The following is a 14,410-nucleotide window of genomic DNA, read 5'->3' as shown; positions in this document are numbered from 1 at the left end:
TTATCAAAGATATGTAGCAGTATACATTTTGGCACAATTTTTTGAAGAAAATTACTTATTTGCTAAATTTTACAATAGAAAGTGTGAAGAAGTGTATTTTTTAAAAATTTTCGCTGTTTTAGCGCTTATATCACAAAAAAAAAAAAAAAAACAGTGGTGATTAAATGCCACCAAAAGAAAGCTCTATTTGTGAGAAGAAAATTATAAAAAATGTGTTTGGATACAGTGTAGCATGACTGAGAAATTGTCATTCAAAGTGTGAGAGCGCTAGACTGACCGAAACTGAAACCAGAGTGTCTGCCAACGAAGATCTTACAGCCACTCATTCCACATCCATCGCTGAGTTGCAGCGCACAGTACAGTCCCTGGTAGCAAAATCCGATGATGCTGAAAACAGATTGAGGCGCAACAATATTAGGGTCCTGGGTCTACCCGAGAGAGAAGAGGGGGATCGTCTTGCTGAATTTGCGGAGGAGTTCTTTAAAATTCTCTTGGGCCTTACGGATGTCCCACCAACTTATGTGGTTGAAAGGGCACATCGGTTGCCCGCTGGCCGTGCCATCCCAGGGAATCTTCACTGTCCATTTCTGGTCCGCTTCCTCAACTATAGGGACGGGGACAGGATCCTCTCTGAAGCCCGGAAAAATCTGAATCTCAAATATGGAAACTCCTTGGTTCTTCTTTTCCCTGACTTCTCGTCAGACTTGCAGAGGAAGAGGAAATCCTTCAACGATGTTCGCAGACGCAGATAAGAACATTAGATACAACATGCTTTACCCCAGCCGCCTGCGGGTCCAACATGAAGGGGCAACCTGTTTTTTGGACAACCCTGCGGATGCAGACGACTGGCTGACCACACTACTTTAAAGGCTTCTGTTTCTACTTCTACCTGATGCACGGATCTTACATATCCTTGCTTAATTCATCCTTCACATCTCCGGCACATACCGGAGTAACCAAGAATGCACTTCTACACGTGACTTGCACTCGACCCTTACAGTTTGGTGTTTTCTGAGAAGAGATAGACCTGGTGCTCTCCTTTCTTGTGGAGGTGCTCTAATAGCTAGAGGAACTTCAACCCCATTCCGGACTGCCTAGCCCTTCTCGCTGTGTAGTGATACACGTCCGTCCACCCTGGCCCACTGTTGTTGGTTATACAGAAGCTGGGTGGCTTGACCAGTTGCATGGTGGTTGAACTGGCACCAGACGTGTATTGCCCCGAGTTTATTTCAAGTTTTTTGGTTTTGGGTACAAACTATTCCCAGGCCCTCTCCCCTGTTTCAAGAGGGGGATGGGATATAGTAGGAAAGGCACCTCGTGCCTGGGTTGCTCCATTCTAGTTTTAGTTTTCTTTTTTTCTCTTATTTTCTTATTTTGTTACTTGTTTGTAGTATGTTTAAGTGCTGGTGGTACCTGGTGCATTGTTTCATGGATTATGCTGCTCTTGTTTTTTTCTCTCATGGAACGTCAGAGGTCTTAACTCTAAATTTAAGAGAGCCCTCCTATTCCAATATCTAAAATCTCACTCCCCTCAGCTCCATCTCCTTCAGGAGACCCACCTCACGGGCCGCAAAATCCTGACTTTAAAAAAAACATGGATACAGCGGGCAGTCCATACCACATAGTCCTCTTATGCCAGGGGTGTTTCGGTGCTCGTTCACAAAGGTTTTCCCTGTGTGATTGAGGAGATATGTACGGACCCTCAGGGAAAATTTGTCATAGTGTTTTTTTCGCTTTGGTCTCAAAGGTATATTGTTATTAACCTGTACATTCCTCCCCCGTTCTCACCTACAATACTGTATGTTGTTTTAGAGAAGATCGCATCCTTTTGACCAGGAAAAATACTAATTATGGGTGACTTTAATGCCACCATGTCCCCAGACGTAGATAGACCTGCTCCATCTAAAAATCATTGTATAGACCTGTCCACCTGGGCCCAGGCGGTGGGTTTGGTGGAGATCTGGAGGTGTAAGCACCCTGCCGCCAGGGACTATTCGTGCTTTTCAGCCTCTCAAAAGACTGCATTGCGAATAGACCTGGCCTTCTCCAACCCCGCACTGTTAGCGGATGTGTTGGAGGCGTCCTATCTGCCGAGTGGGTTGTCCGATCATAGCCCATTGACGGAGCACGGCGCTTTGGCGGCTGGGTGCACACTGGATTTCCCATCCAGATCTTTCTGATAAAATACCGCCCCTGTTGGCTGATTTTTTGGAACAGAACACAGGGTCCTCCTCTCTCAAAGTTATTTGGGATACATTTAAGGCGTACACCAGGGGGCAATATATTTCCTATATCGCTGGCATTACGAAACAGCAGACAATTGAGACCCAATTGCTGCAGCAGTCGGTGACAGACTGCACCACTACTTACAGTAATGACCCCTCCCTCATTCACTTTGATCTGCTGATGGCGGCTCAGAGGGAACTACACTTGCACCTGACCGAGGTCACGCGACTAGACATTTACAAAGGTAGACAGAGGACTTTTGAACAGGGTGATAGGAATGGCCGTTTTTTGGCCATGTTGGCACAACACGACCAACCGCTCACTCTCATTTCCACTCTGCGGACTCCTGGGGGTGGGACGGTAACCTCCCCTCCAGACATTCTGCAAACTTTCAATACTTTCTATGAGGCTCTGTATACCTCCGCTCTACCCTCTGATTTTTAGCCAGAGGCATTGCGTGACCTGTTGGGACCCGTTGGCCCTTGGCTGGCTGTCCGACCAGGAGGGAGAGACTTTGGTTCAGCCATTCACGGCCTTTGAGGTTCAAAAAGCCATCCATTCCTTTCCCTCTGGCAAGGCGTCAGGGCCGGATGGACTCCCGATTGACTTTTATAAGACACATGGAGACTTGTTAGCACCTCTATTGGCCCAATTATACACCACATGTTTAGCTGACGGTAGACTGCCGGAATCCATGTATCATGCATACCTGACACTAATATATAAGTCCTCCAGGGACCCCACTTCGTGGGCATCCTACCGGCCCATAGCGCTACTGAATAACGATCTAAAAATCTTAACTAAGCTCCTGGCCCTTCGGTTATACCACTTGTTGCCCTCGGTGATAGACCCAGATCAAACTGGTTTCATGCCCTGTAGGTCCAGGGATGTTAATCTTCGAAGGTTGTTCACCAACATACATACCCAACACCTTAACATGGGAACACGGGCGGTGGCCTCACTTGACATAGAAAAGGCCTTTGATACGGTTGAGTGGCCCTTCCTCTGGGAAACGCTACGCAGAATGGGATTCCCTCTGCTGTTTATCAAATGGCTTCAGGTGATCTATAAGTGTCCCACCTCCGCGCTTGGGTGGTGGACTGTGTGTCCCTTTCAGGCTCTTCAGGGGGACTAGGCAGGGCTGCCCTCTCTCTCCGACATTGTTTACTCTGGCTATTGAACCGGTGGCAGAAGCACTGTGCACTTCACCGCACATTAAGGGCCTTCATATTGGCTTGCTGGAGGAGAAGGTAGCCTTGTACGCGGACGACATGTTGCTTTTCCTAAATGACGCTGGTCCGTCTTTGCAGGGTGCATTGACAGTTCTATATACTTTCATTGCAGTCACCGAACTCAGGGTTAACTGGTCCAAGTTTCTTTTATTTCCGATCGATCAGGCAGCTAGGGTTGCATACCCCCCTGATCTCCCCCTTCAATGGGTGGATTCCTTTAAATATTTAGGGGTTCGTGTCTCCACCCAAGTTTCAGATTTTATTTCAATAAACCTTACCCCAGTGCTTCTTTTTTTTTGTATTATTTCATTTATTTTCTCTTTTAAACAAAAAATATTTTTTTCTTAAAGTCAAGTGCAATATGTATTGAAAGCCTCGAAGGTTTTGATAATTAATGCAAATACTTTTCCAATGCCTGACTTTGCCAATCCTAACAAAATAAGGCTAACAGGAATGCTTGTGTCATGCTCCATGTCTTCTTGCCTATTTGTCTTTGGCCTACCAGGCTTCTAGAATGTGAACTATGATGCATCTTTTTTAGACTTTGTTTAGACTGTATAGGGTTGACGGTAGACATGTAAAAGTTATGGTACACCATTGACCACCATTTGCTGGCCATCCACGGCCTCAGGTTTCTCTTTCTTCTGAATGCGGTCTTTGCCCGTGCGAAGTCTGGTGCCCTCGACGGTCTTGTTCTGCAAGCTTTTAGTGTGTACACTTCTCTCGTTATTGCAGTTGATTCGGATCTGCAGAGAGCCATCTGCTGTCCGTGCTTTAGGATCTCTTGAAGTGCGCTGTCTGTTGTCTGTCCGAGATTGGTCATCATTTGCTTTGAAGCCACCACGCCCCCTCAGCCCCTGGCCTCGTGCTCCACCACGTCTTATTCCATCCCCTCTCCGAATGTAGCTATCCCGATCTTCCTCTGCTGGTGCCAAGGACCAATCACTAAGCTCATCTCGGTGGTCAGATTCAGTTTCTGATGCATTTGATGCTTCAGAATTTGCTCAAGGCAGCTAGCATCCAGGTTTCATGAGCAGTTTGTTGTACGAGAAGACCTGGTGGGCCTCGCTATTGGCACTCATGGTGCAAATATTCAGCAGGCTAGGAAGGTTCCTGGGGTGACTGCCATCGATTTGGATGAAGATACATGCACATTTCATATTTATGGGGAGGACCAAGATGCTGTAAAAAAGGCCAGGACCTACCTTGAATTTGCAGAAGATGTCATACAAGTTCCTCGAAATTTAGTCGGAAAAGTTATTGGGAAAAATGGGAAACTCATCCACGAAATAATCGATAAATCGGGGGTTGTTCGAGTTAGGATTGAGGCAGAAAATGATAAAAATATCTCACAAGAAGAGAGAATGGTTCCATTTGTTTTTGTGGTTACAAAGGACAGTATCACCAATGCAACAGTTCTAGTGGACTATCACCTGAACTATTTAAAGGAAGTAGACCAACTTCGTTTGGAGCGGCTTCAGATTGATGAACAGCTTCGACAGATCGGAGCTAGCTCAAGGCCTCCACAGAATCGTCCTGATAAAGAGAAGGGTTATCTGAGTGAGGACTGCAGTGGTATTGTACGGGGAAGACGTCCCTACCCCAGTGCTTCTTGACACCCAGACAAGACTCAAATCCTGGAGTAACTTGCCCTTGTCAGTCTGGGGGCGAGTCAACCTCCTTAAAATGAAAATCATTCCAAAATTCGTCTACCTCTTCCGCCATTCCCCGCAATGGGTGCCTAAGTCCTTCTTCAAAAAACTTAACCAAATTTTCTCTTCCTTTTTTATGGGGTCCCTCACCGCTCAGATACAGACTGTCTACCTTGATGAAGCCGAGGACACAGGGTGGCATGGCATTCCCGGACTGTTACAAATACTTCCTGGCTGCGCAGCTAGTGACTGTGGCCTGGTGGTTACTCCCAGACAGAACAAACTCATCCACTGTGCTGGAGGCTACGGTAGTTGGTTCATTAGAAGCCCTCCAATTTCTAATTTACATGGGCCCTCGTGCCCCTTATTCCCTGACCCCCTCCATGCTTACCACCTTGAGGGCTTGGCGAGCAGGACTAGCTATTGAGAAATGCAAACACTCTGAGGTTTCCATGAATACCCCCATCTGGCTGAACCCTAGCCTTCCCCAGCTTTATAAATTACCAGACCCCTACGCATGGACCAAGTACGGTGTCAAACTAATTTCTCATATTGTATCACAGAATTCCCTATTACCCTTATAACATCTATCCTCCCTCTGTAATATACCTGCACAATATAATTTTCGTTACCTCCAACTGTCCCATGCTTTTGCTGCACAATTCCCTCATTCCTCAAGTATTCTGGCCCAGTCGGAGTTGGAGAGGACACTCAGGTTCAACTGTGCCGAGAAACCTACCTCACATTTGTACACACACTTGATCTTTGTGTCTCTCCCGCCGCTGGACAAACTTTGGTCTTGCTGGCAGCGTGACATTCCCACACTGGACAATGATGACTGGGATGATGTTTGGGACTTCCCTCTCAGTTCGCTAGTTTTCATTCGTGACAGACTGGTGCAGTTCAAAATAGTTCAAAGGGCATACTTCACCCCCACACAGGCTCCATAAGATGGACCCTGCACATTTCTCAGAATGCTGGAGATGTGGAGCATCGCCGGGAGATTTCTCCTATATCTTTTGGCGTTGCCCTAGGGTCCAGCAGTATTGGGGGGAGGTGCTTGACTTGATTAATAGAGTCGCGTCAGTCACTTTACCATTGGCAATGGAGGTATGCCTACTGGGACTCATTGAAACTATTATACCGACCATGGCTAAATGCACAATGATAGGCCTGTTACTATTTTACGCCCGGAAAAACATTGCAATGCAGTGGAAAAAACCCACTGCCCCTTCGTTGGTTCAGTGGAAACGGTTGATTAACAACAGCCTTCCTTTGTACAAAGATACTTACGTGAATAGGGGCTGCCCACTTAAGTATGATAAAGTCTGGCGTACATGGTTGGCTGAACCTGAAACGGCCTGATGGTGGACATATTTTTATCAAATTTTTATTTTATTTTTTCTCCTTCTGTATTGCCTTTTGCTGAAGCCCACTCTGACGCTTTTCAAGAGCATGTTCTAGGCATGGGGTTGTGTACTGTTTAATTGATGTATCTTTATCCATCACACCCGTATTTACAGAATTGTAATGTAGCACCATCGTTGTTTATGAGTACTGTGAGCACTTAAGTTGTAAGTGTCTTGTTTGTTTATAAAACTTGCAATAAAAATAATAGAAAAAAAAAAAAAAGTGTGAGAGCGCTGAAAGCTGAAAATTGGTCTGGGTGGGAAGCAGCGGCGGTGCGTCCATAGTAAGCGCAGGAGCGCTGCCCCCTCTCTCCCCTGCGCTATCACTCAACTTAGTGTACAATACATAGGTGGGTCTCTCCCCTGCGCTATCAGTCAACTTAGTCTACAATACATAGAGATTCATGCATTGCATGAATCTCTATGTATTGTCGCCGCTTCCGCCCACTATTCAGATGGCCGGCCCCCTGGTGAGCGCCAGCGATCTGAAACACAGCAGTTTGTTAGTATTTGGAAGTGCCTATCAGAGTCAGCCTGTGGGCTGTAATCAGCTTCCAAATAGTTAACCAGGGGACGCAGGGGGTGTGTGTTCCCTGGTTAACACTGACACTCGTCTCAGCCAATCAGGTTCACCGGGTCTGGTCACCGGTAACCTGATTGGCTGAAGCATCATCGAGGGCGGGACTCAGGAGAAGACATCGAGGGACGATGGCTGACCCGAGAAAGGTAAGTGCTGGGGAACGAGGGACAGCAATCTGGCGGTTATTCAGGGGGCAAACTGGCGGCAATTGATGGACACAGTGGTGACAATTGATGGGCACAGTGGTGACAATTGATGGGCACAGTGGTGACAATTGATGGCACAGTGGCTGCGTTTGATGGCATGGCACAGTCGCTGCGTTTGATGGCATGGCACAGTGGCTGCGTTTGATGGCATGGCACAGTGGCTGCGTTTGATGTCACAGTGGCGACAATTGATGACATAGTGGCGACAATTGATGGGCACAGTGGTGACAATTGATGGTACAGTGGCTGCGTTTGATGGCATGGCACAGTGGCTGCGTTTGATGGCACAGTGGTGACAATTGATGGCACAGTGGCGACAATTGATGGCATGGCACAGTGGTGACAATTGATGGCATGGCACAGTGGCAACAATTGTTGGGCATAGTGGTGACAATTGATGGGCACAGTGGCTGAGTTTGATGGACACAGTGGTGACAACTGATGGGCACAGTGGCGACAATTGATGGGCACAGTGGTGACATTTGATGGGCACAGTGGCTGAGTTTGATGGACACAGTGATGGCAATTGATGGGCACAGTAGCTGTGTTTGATGGGCACAGGGAGGCTGCAATTTATGTTTTTATGTTTTTTTTTTCGTTTGTTTGCACCCCCCAAAAAAATTTGAGCACAAGCCGGCAAAGGTGGGATGGTGCATAAGTGCCTGCTATTGAAGTGGTTAATGTACCTGCCCATGTACACTAAACATCTTGGGCCAGATTCTCGTAGAAGAGCGTATCTTTGTTCCGGCGTAGCGTATCCTATTCACGTTACGCCTCCGCAACTTAGACGGGCAAGTGCAGTATTCTCGACGGACTTGCTCCCTAAGTTGCGGCGGCGTAGCGTAAATAGGCCGGCGTAAGCCCGCTTAATTCAAATGTGGAACGGGGGGGGGCGTGTTTTATGTAAATAACTTGTGACCCGCCGTGATTGACGTTTTTCACGAACGGCACATGCGCCGTCCGTGGAATATCCCAGTGTGCATTGCTACAAAGTACGCCGCAAGGACGTATTGGTTTCGACGTGAACGTAAATTACGTCCAGCCCCATTCGGACGACTTACGCAAACGACGTAAAATATTCAAAATTCGACGCGGGAACGACGTCCATACTTAACATTGGTACGCCGCATGTACGCCTCATATAGCAGGGGTAACTTTACGCCGGGAAAAGCCTAACGTAAACGGCGTATCTGTACTGCGTCGGCCGGGCGTACGTTCGTGAATTCGCGTATCTAGCTGATTTACATATTTCTAGGCGTGAATCAGCATACACGCCCCTAGCGGCCAGCGTAAATATGCAGTTAAGATCCGACGGCGTAAGAGACTTACGCCGGTCGGATCTAATACAAATCTATGCGTAACTGATTCTATGAATCAGGCGCATAGATACGACGGCTCAGACTCAGAGATACGACGGCGTATTTGGAGATATGCCGTCGTATCTCCTTTGAGAATCTGGGCCCTTGTTTGTGGTCATGTGGACCCTGTCATTGATTGTGTGGTCCAGAAACAGAGGGCCAGATTCTTGTAGTTTCTGCTGCGGCGTCGCGTAAGCCATTTACACTACGCCGCCCCAACTTACAGGAGCAAGTGCTGTATTCCCCAAACACTTGCTCCGTAGTTTGGGGCGGCGTAGTGTATTTGGCCCGGCGTATCCCCGCGTAATTCCAAGGGGGCTGCTTGTATTTAAATTAAGCGCGCCCCCGTGCCGTTTGAACTGCGCATGCGCCGGGCTTAAAATAGCCCAGTGCGCATGCTCCAGTTCTCGACGGAAAACATCAATGATGCCGACGTGTGCTTAATTGACGTAAAGTCGTATTCAAGAACGACTTAGTAAAACGACGTACCCGACGGGAAAAGACGACGCGGACCCGACGCCATACTTAACATGGCATACGTGGGACTGGCGTAAGGTTACCCCTCATATAGCAGGGGTAAACTTACGCTTACGCAAACGACGTAAGCGACGGTTACGCGACGCGATTTCGTTCGGGAATCGGCGTATCAGGCTCATTTACATAAACAAATGAGACCTGAACGTAAACGCCATCTAGCGGCCGGCGGCGAATTACATTTAGGATCCGACAGTGTAAGTGACTTACACAAGTCGGATCCTAGCCTAAATCCGGCGTATCTTGTTTTGTGAATACAAAACAATGATACGCCGGTGGGAAATTCGATTTACGCCGGTGTAAGTAGAACTTCCAGATGCTGGTGGAGGATAGGTATGGAGTTCTCACCAAAAAAAAATCATGTAAGTACCTGTCACTGTTGTGCCCCACAGGTCACAGAGGTGGCTGACTCCACAAGATGGAATGGGAGCAGCTGTAAAGCCAGCAACATTTCCAAGCTGGCATTGAGACACTGATCATGGGGTTTATTCTGTTATATTTTTTTTACACTCTAGCAGTTGTGAGACACCTGCCTGGTCAAGGATGATGCTGGAGATATCAGTAGTATGCAATACAAAACTCATGACCACTTACAGTACATTTATGTTGTATTTGCAGACTGGCTTAGTGGACCAAACTGGCTCAGTTTCCTTTTTTTCCTGCTCATTCTCTAGCATTAGCCAGAATCCTCCACTTCCTTAAAGTTCTTAAAACACACACAAAAAAATGAATTTTGAGGATTTGCTGATTCGTTAGGTGAAAGTTACATTTCCAATTTTGATTTGCTTGCTCTGTTGAATAATTCTGAGAAACCTTTGGTTAAGATTTGGAAAAAGTAATACTGTAATGCTTTAAAAAAAATGTATACCTGAAACATTGTGCTACAGTATTTTTTGAAGTGTGGTAAGTTTGACCCTTAAAGCAGGGGTTCACCCTATAAACCCCAAAAAAAAATTTTTTTTTTCCTCTACCATAAAATCAGGCATTGTAGCGGGAGCTACAGTATGCCTGTCCCGATTTTTTTATCCCCGTACTCACCTTGTACTCGTACATCGAAGATACCGACTCCCCTCGGGGAATTGGCGTGCCTATGGAGACGGAGGATGATTGACGGCCGGCTCTGGCGCGTCACGCTTCTCCGGAAATAGCCGAAATAGGCTTGGCTCTTCACGGCGCCTGCGCATAGCCTGTGCGCAGGCGCCGTGAAGAGCCGAGACCTACTCCGGCTGTCTTCGGGGAGAGTGACGTGCCAGGGCCGGCCGTCAATCATCCTCCCTCTCCATAGGCACGCCCATTCCCCGCGGGAGCCGAAATCTTTAATGTACGAGTACACACTGAGTACGGGGGTAAAAAAATCGGGACAGGCATACTGTAGCTCGCGCTACAATGCCTGTCTCGATGGAAAAATCAGGTCAGTGAGGGTGAACTACCGCTTTAAGACACATTAATACAGTTTTGGTGTTTTTTTTTCATGCAAGCTTGACGTGGCTGATTTAGATTCATAAAATACCAATAATGTTCCTTTTTAATGCCACAAAGCATTGTGCTGTGCCTGCATAAAAATTTAATGTTGAGCAGGGACCAGCCATAGATTCCTTAATTACTCATATGCTTCTACCGTGTTTGATATCTTTCATAATAACATTAATTTGTGAGTAAGTGAAGTGGCAGTAGCCATTATAAGTGAAATGCATTATACAAATGACTCCACTGAGTGAATTTAAACATGTCTTTGTTAATAAGTCATCTTGGTCTCCTTACTGCAGAGTCAATATTTTAGTCTATGGTGTCATCAAGAGAACATGGCCAATTTAATTCCCGTTCTTCAGCTTGAAAGTATACAGTTTTCTGTTGACATTCCTACTTGCAAACACTATTGATTTCAAGTTGAACATGTGAGTGTTGAATTCTAAATATTTTTTTTCAAGTATGCAGCATGCACACTGTGCCTAAGCATTTATACATAAATGATTTATAGCTAGGCATCTGAAATCGGTACAAAAAAATTCAAACACCAAGAACAGTAGGAAATATTATGTCCATCTCACACTCAGATGTATGTTCTCTCCAACATTGGCTTTCAGTGCAATCCAGCCTGTAATTAGAAGCAGCAACACACAAGTCAGACTCATGCTAGAATTAGGACACACTAAGGTACTATTTCAAATTAAATGTAATTTGTTTTTACAGGAATACATGCTTGAGTAAATATGATATTTAATATCCACCTGAATTTGCATGGATTATCTTGCTATAAGCCAAACCCGACCAAGAAATGGTTTGATTTTCAACTAATACTTGCTTTCAGTGGGAGGTATCAAAGCATCTACTGTAGATTGGCAGAGGTAGTCAAAATCTATCAATTCTATATTGTATATCTATATTAAACAGGTTCTTGCTGCTTGTTTATAATTGTGGCATAATATAATTTAACACCTGAAATAACAAGTGTTTTTGATGTCACATATTTCATGGAAGTCAAATAACAATAGGAACAGGAAAGTCAATAACAATCATCCTTATAGATTTGAGATCATCACCCAAGAGGTTGGCACTTGTCATCTCACCTATGTGAACAGGTTCTTTTGCTATAGTTGACATAATGAACTGTGGCTGACCAACTAAGCCAAAAAATATGCTTTTAGCCTTTTAATTTGGCTAGCATAACAAGCAGTGACTAGGTGGTCATCTGGCCAGGGGAAACCAGATCTGTAGAGACTTTGCAAATGCTTAATGTAATATTTGTTTTCTTTCCAGTAGGCAGCAGGCCTTCAAACCTATGTTCATTAGTTAGTGGTATGATCAAGAAGAGCCCCATGGGCCTGGGCTGTTGCCAGGACTTTGAAACTGGGGTAAAGCTATTAGCAAATATAAATAATATAAACATTATATAAACAATGGCCCGGATTCAGGTAAGACTTGCGCATTATTTGCGGAGGCACAGGGCAACGATTTTGCCCTACGCCCCCGCAAATAATTTGCGCTGCCCTCGATTCACGGAGCAGTAGCTCCGTAAATTGCGAGGGCGCGCCGGCAAAATTGCCCGGCGTAAGCGCGCGCAATGTAAATGATCCCGCCGGGGGCGGGAATCATTTAAATTAGGCGCGCTCCCGCGCCAAGCGTACAGCGCATGCTCCGTCGGGAAACTTTCCCGACATGCATTGTGGCAAATGACGTCGCAAGGACGTCATTTGCTTCAAAGTGAACGTGAATGGCGTCCAGCGCCATTCACGATTCACTTACGCAAACGAGGTAAAATTCGAACGTCACGACGCGGGAACGCCGGGTATCCTATAGCATTGGCTGCGCCTACTATTAGAATGTGTAACCTTACGCAAAACCCGACGTACGCAAACTACGTAATTTGCGTACGCAGGGCTCGCGCAACGTTGTGAATCGGTGTTAGTATGCAATTTGCATACTATACACAGATCACAATGGGAGCGCCCCCTAGCGGTCATCGCTAGAATGCAGCCTAAAATCTGCGTGGCATAAGAGCCTTATGCCACGCAGATTTTAGGCTGCAGTCGGCGTAACAAGTTCTCTGAATCAGGAGAACTCGTTGCGCCGGCGCAAGTCAGCAATTGCGCTGCGTAACTATGGTTACGCAGGCGCAATTGCTACCTGAATCTGGGCCAATATGTAAACATTGACAATACCCATACAAATCTGCATAATTTATAATTACAAAGTCAAAACAGCATAAAAAATGTGAACATGACTTGGATTATGTTAGACCACCAAGGCATACACTGTGGTGAACATTGGGCATGGCCAGATTTTGCCTTATAGTGGGAATGGCTTAAAGATGGTTGATTAAACATAACCTGTGCCTTGTCACTATGTACACTGCACATATATGCCACCAGAGGAGGAACTACCAGGGTCGCAAAGGTCACACTTTCCCTGGAGTTTTGCCACTGTGGGGAGCCTTAATGTTCTGCCACTGTGGGATGTGCTGGCCAGGGGGCCTCCGGCCTGTCACTTTTACTCACTGTCACTGCTCGTCTATCTGCTCCTCCCATTGCTGCAGAGTCCAGTTAGATGCCATTTTGGGAGGGGTAAACTGAAGGAGAAAGCTAGCTGACCAGCTGACGGCCAGAAGAGTGAAGGGAGAGGAGCTCCTCTATGCTCTGCGAGGAGACCCCATGTCAAGATAAGCATCACTGGAGGCACACAGGCAGAGACACACTGAACAAGGCGAAGGCGGGGTAATCGACCGACACTGAGAGCAGGTGAACGCTAGTGAACGCCAGTGTCACAGATCCTCCACCACCACTGCTGCTTCTGACTGATCCCATCCCCCCATCAGGCAGTGGTGATGAGGGGATAGGAATGACATCAGTGGTGGTGGTGGTGGGGATAGGGATGGCATCAGTGGCAGTGGACTGATGTCATCCCACTACTGCCACTGATGTCAACCCTATCCCCATTACTGCCCTTGATGTCATCCCTATCCCCACCACTGCCCCTTATGTCAGCCCTATCCCCACCACTGCCACTGTTCTAATTCCTATCCCTACCACTGCCCCTGATGTCATCCCAATCCTCACCACTGCCACTGATGTCATCCCTATCCCCACCACTGCCACTGATCCCACCCCCAACTACCTCTACCACTGATCCTTAGGGGGTTCACGGTTTCTTGCACCGGGGCCCTAAAGGTTCTAGTTATGCCTCTTTATGCAACAGTCATTGTATCTACAAAATACTCCCATTCAGGGGCGGACTGACAACTCATAGGGCCCCCGGGCAATAGAAGAATATGGGGCCCCTGGGTTTACAGATGGCCACCACACCAGGAGGCAGTGCAGAGGCAGGGCAGGGCAGCTAAAATCTCAGGATTTTCATATCAAAAGCATGTCGGTTTCGGACATATCAGGGACAGATGTAAAAAAAAACAGATTTTTAAATACTGTCCCTGGTTTTACTGAGCCTGGCAACCCTGATGGGGCCCCCTAGTGGCATGGGGCCCTCGGGCAGTGCCCGAGTTCCTCAATGATCAGTCCGCCCCTGCTCCCATTACTAAATAATTTATTACTAAAGAGTAGGGGGGGAGGAAAAAGGAGTGTGAGAGGGAGAGACGAATGAATAAAGGAAAAGGGAGAGAAAGAGAGAGAGAAATGGGGAGAGAGAGGGATTAAGAAAGGGAAGGCAGGGAGAGAGGACAGAGAAAAAGAGGGAGGGAGAGAGAGGGGGAGAAGAGGGACAGA

General features: G+C 46.7%; 1 protein-coding gene across 1 annotated transcript; it reads left to right on the top strand.

Moving 5' to 3' along the window:
* The first annotated feature begins 2,406 nt into the window (after positions 1–2,406).
* Positions 2,407–5,074, top strand: LOC120924867 (synaptic functional regulator FMR1-like). The gene is made up of 3 exons (XM_040335850.1): positions 2,407–2,586; positions 4,194–4,360; positions 4,468–5,074. The coding sequence occupies exons 1-3, from the start codon at positions 2,407–2,409 to the stop codon at positions 5,072–5,074; spliced, it is 954 nt and encodes a 317-aa protein (XP_040191784.1).
* The last annotated feature ends 9,336 nt before the right edge of the window (positions 5,075–14,410 follow it).

The sequence above is a fragment of the Rana temporaria genome, chromosome 1 (assembly GCF_905171775.1).
Source record: "Rana temporaria chromosome 1, aRanTem1.1, whole genome shotgun sequence".
Taxonomy (NCBI): Eukaryota; Metazoa; Chordata; class Amphibia; order Anura; family Ranidae; genus Rana; species Rana temporaria.
Note: the sequence above shows the minus strand (reverse complement) of the source record. Positions and strands in the feature narration are given on the sequence as shown.

Coding starts and splice junctions, on each gene's coding strand:
- LOC120924867 (XM_040335850.1), top strand. CDS start 2,407: ATGGCGGCTCAGAGGGAACTACACTTGCACCTGACCGAGGTCACGCGA. Junction 2,587..4,193: donor GGACTCCTGGGGGTGGGACG/GTAACCTCCCCT, acceptor TCGTTATTGCAG/TTGATTCGGATCTGCAGAGA. Junction 4,361..4,467: donor ATTCCATCCCCTCTCCGAAT/GTAGCTATCCCG, acceptor AATTTGCTCAAG/GCAGCTAGCATCCAGGTTTC.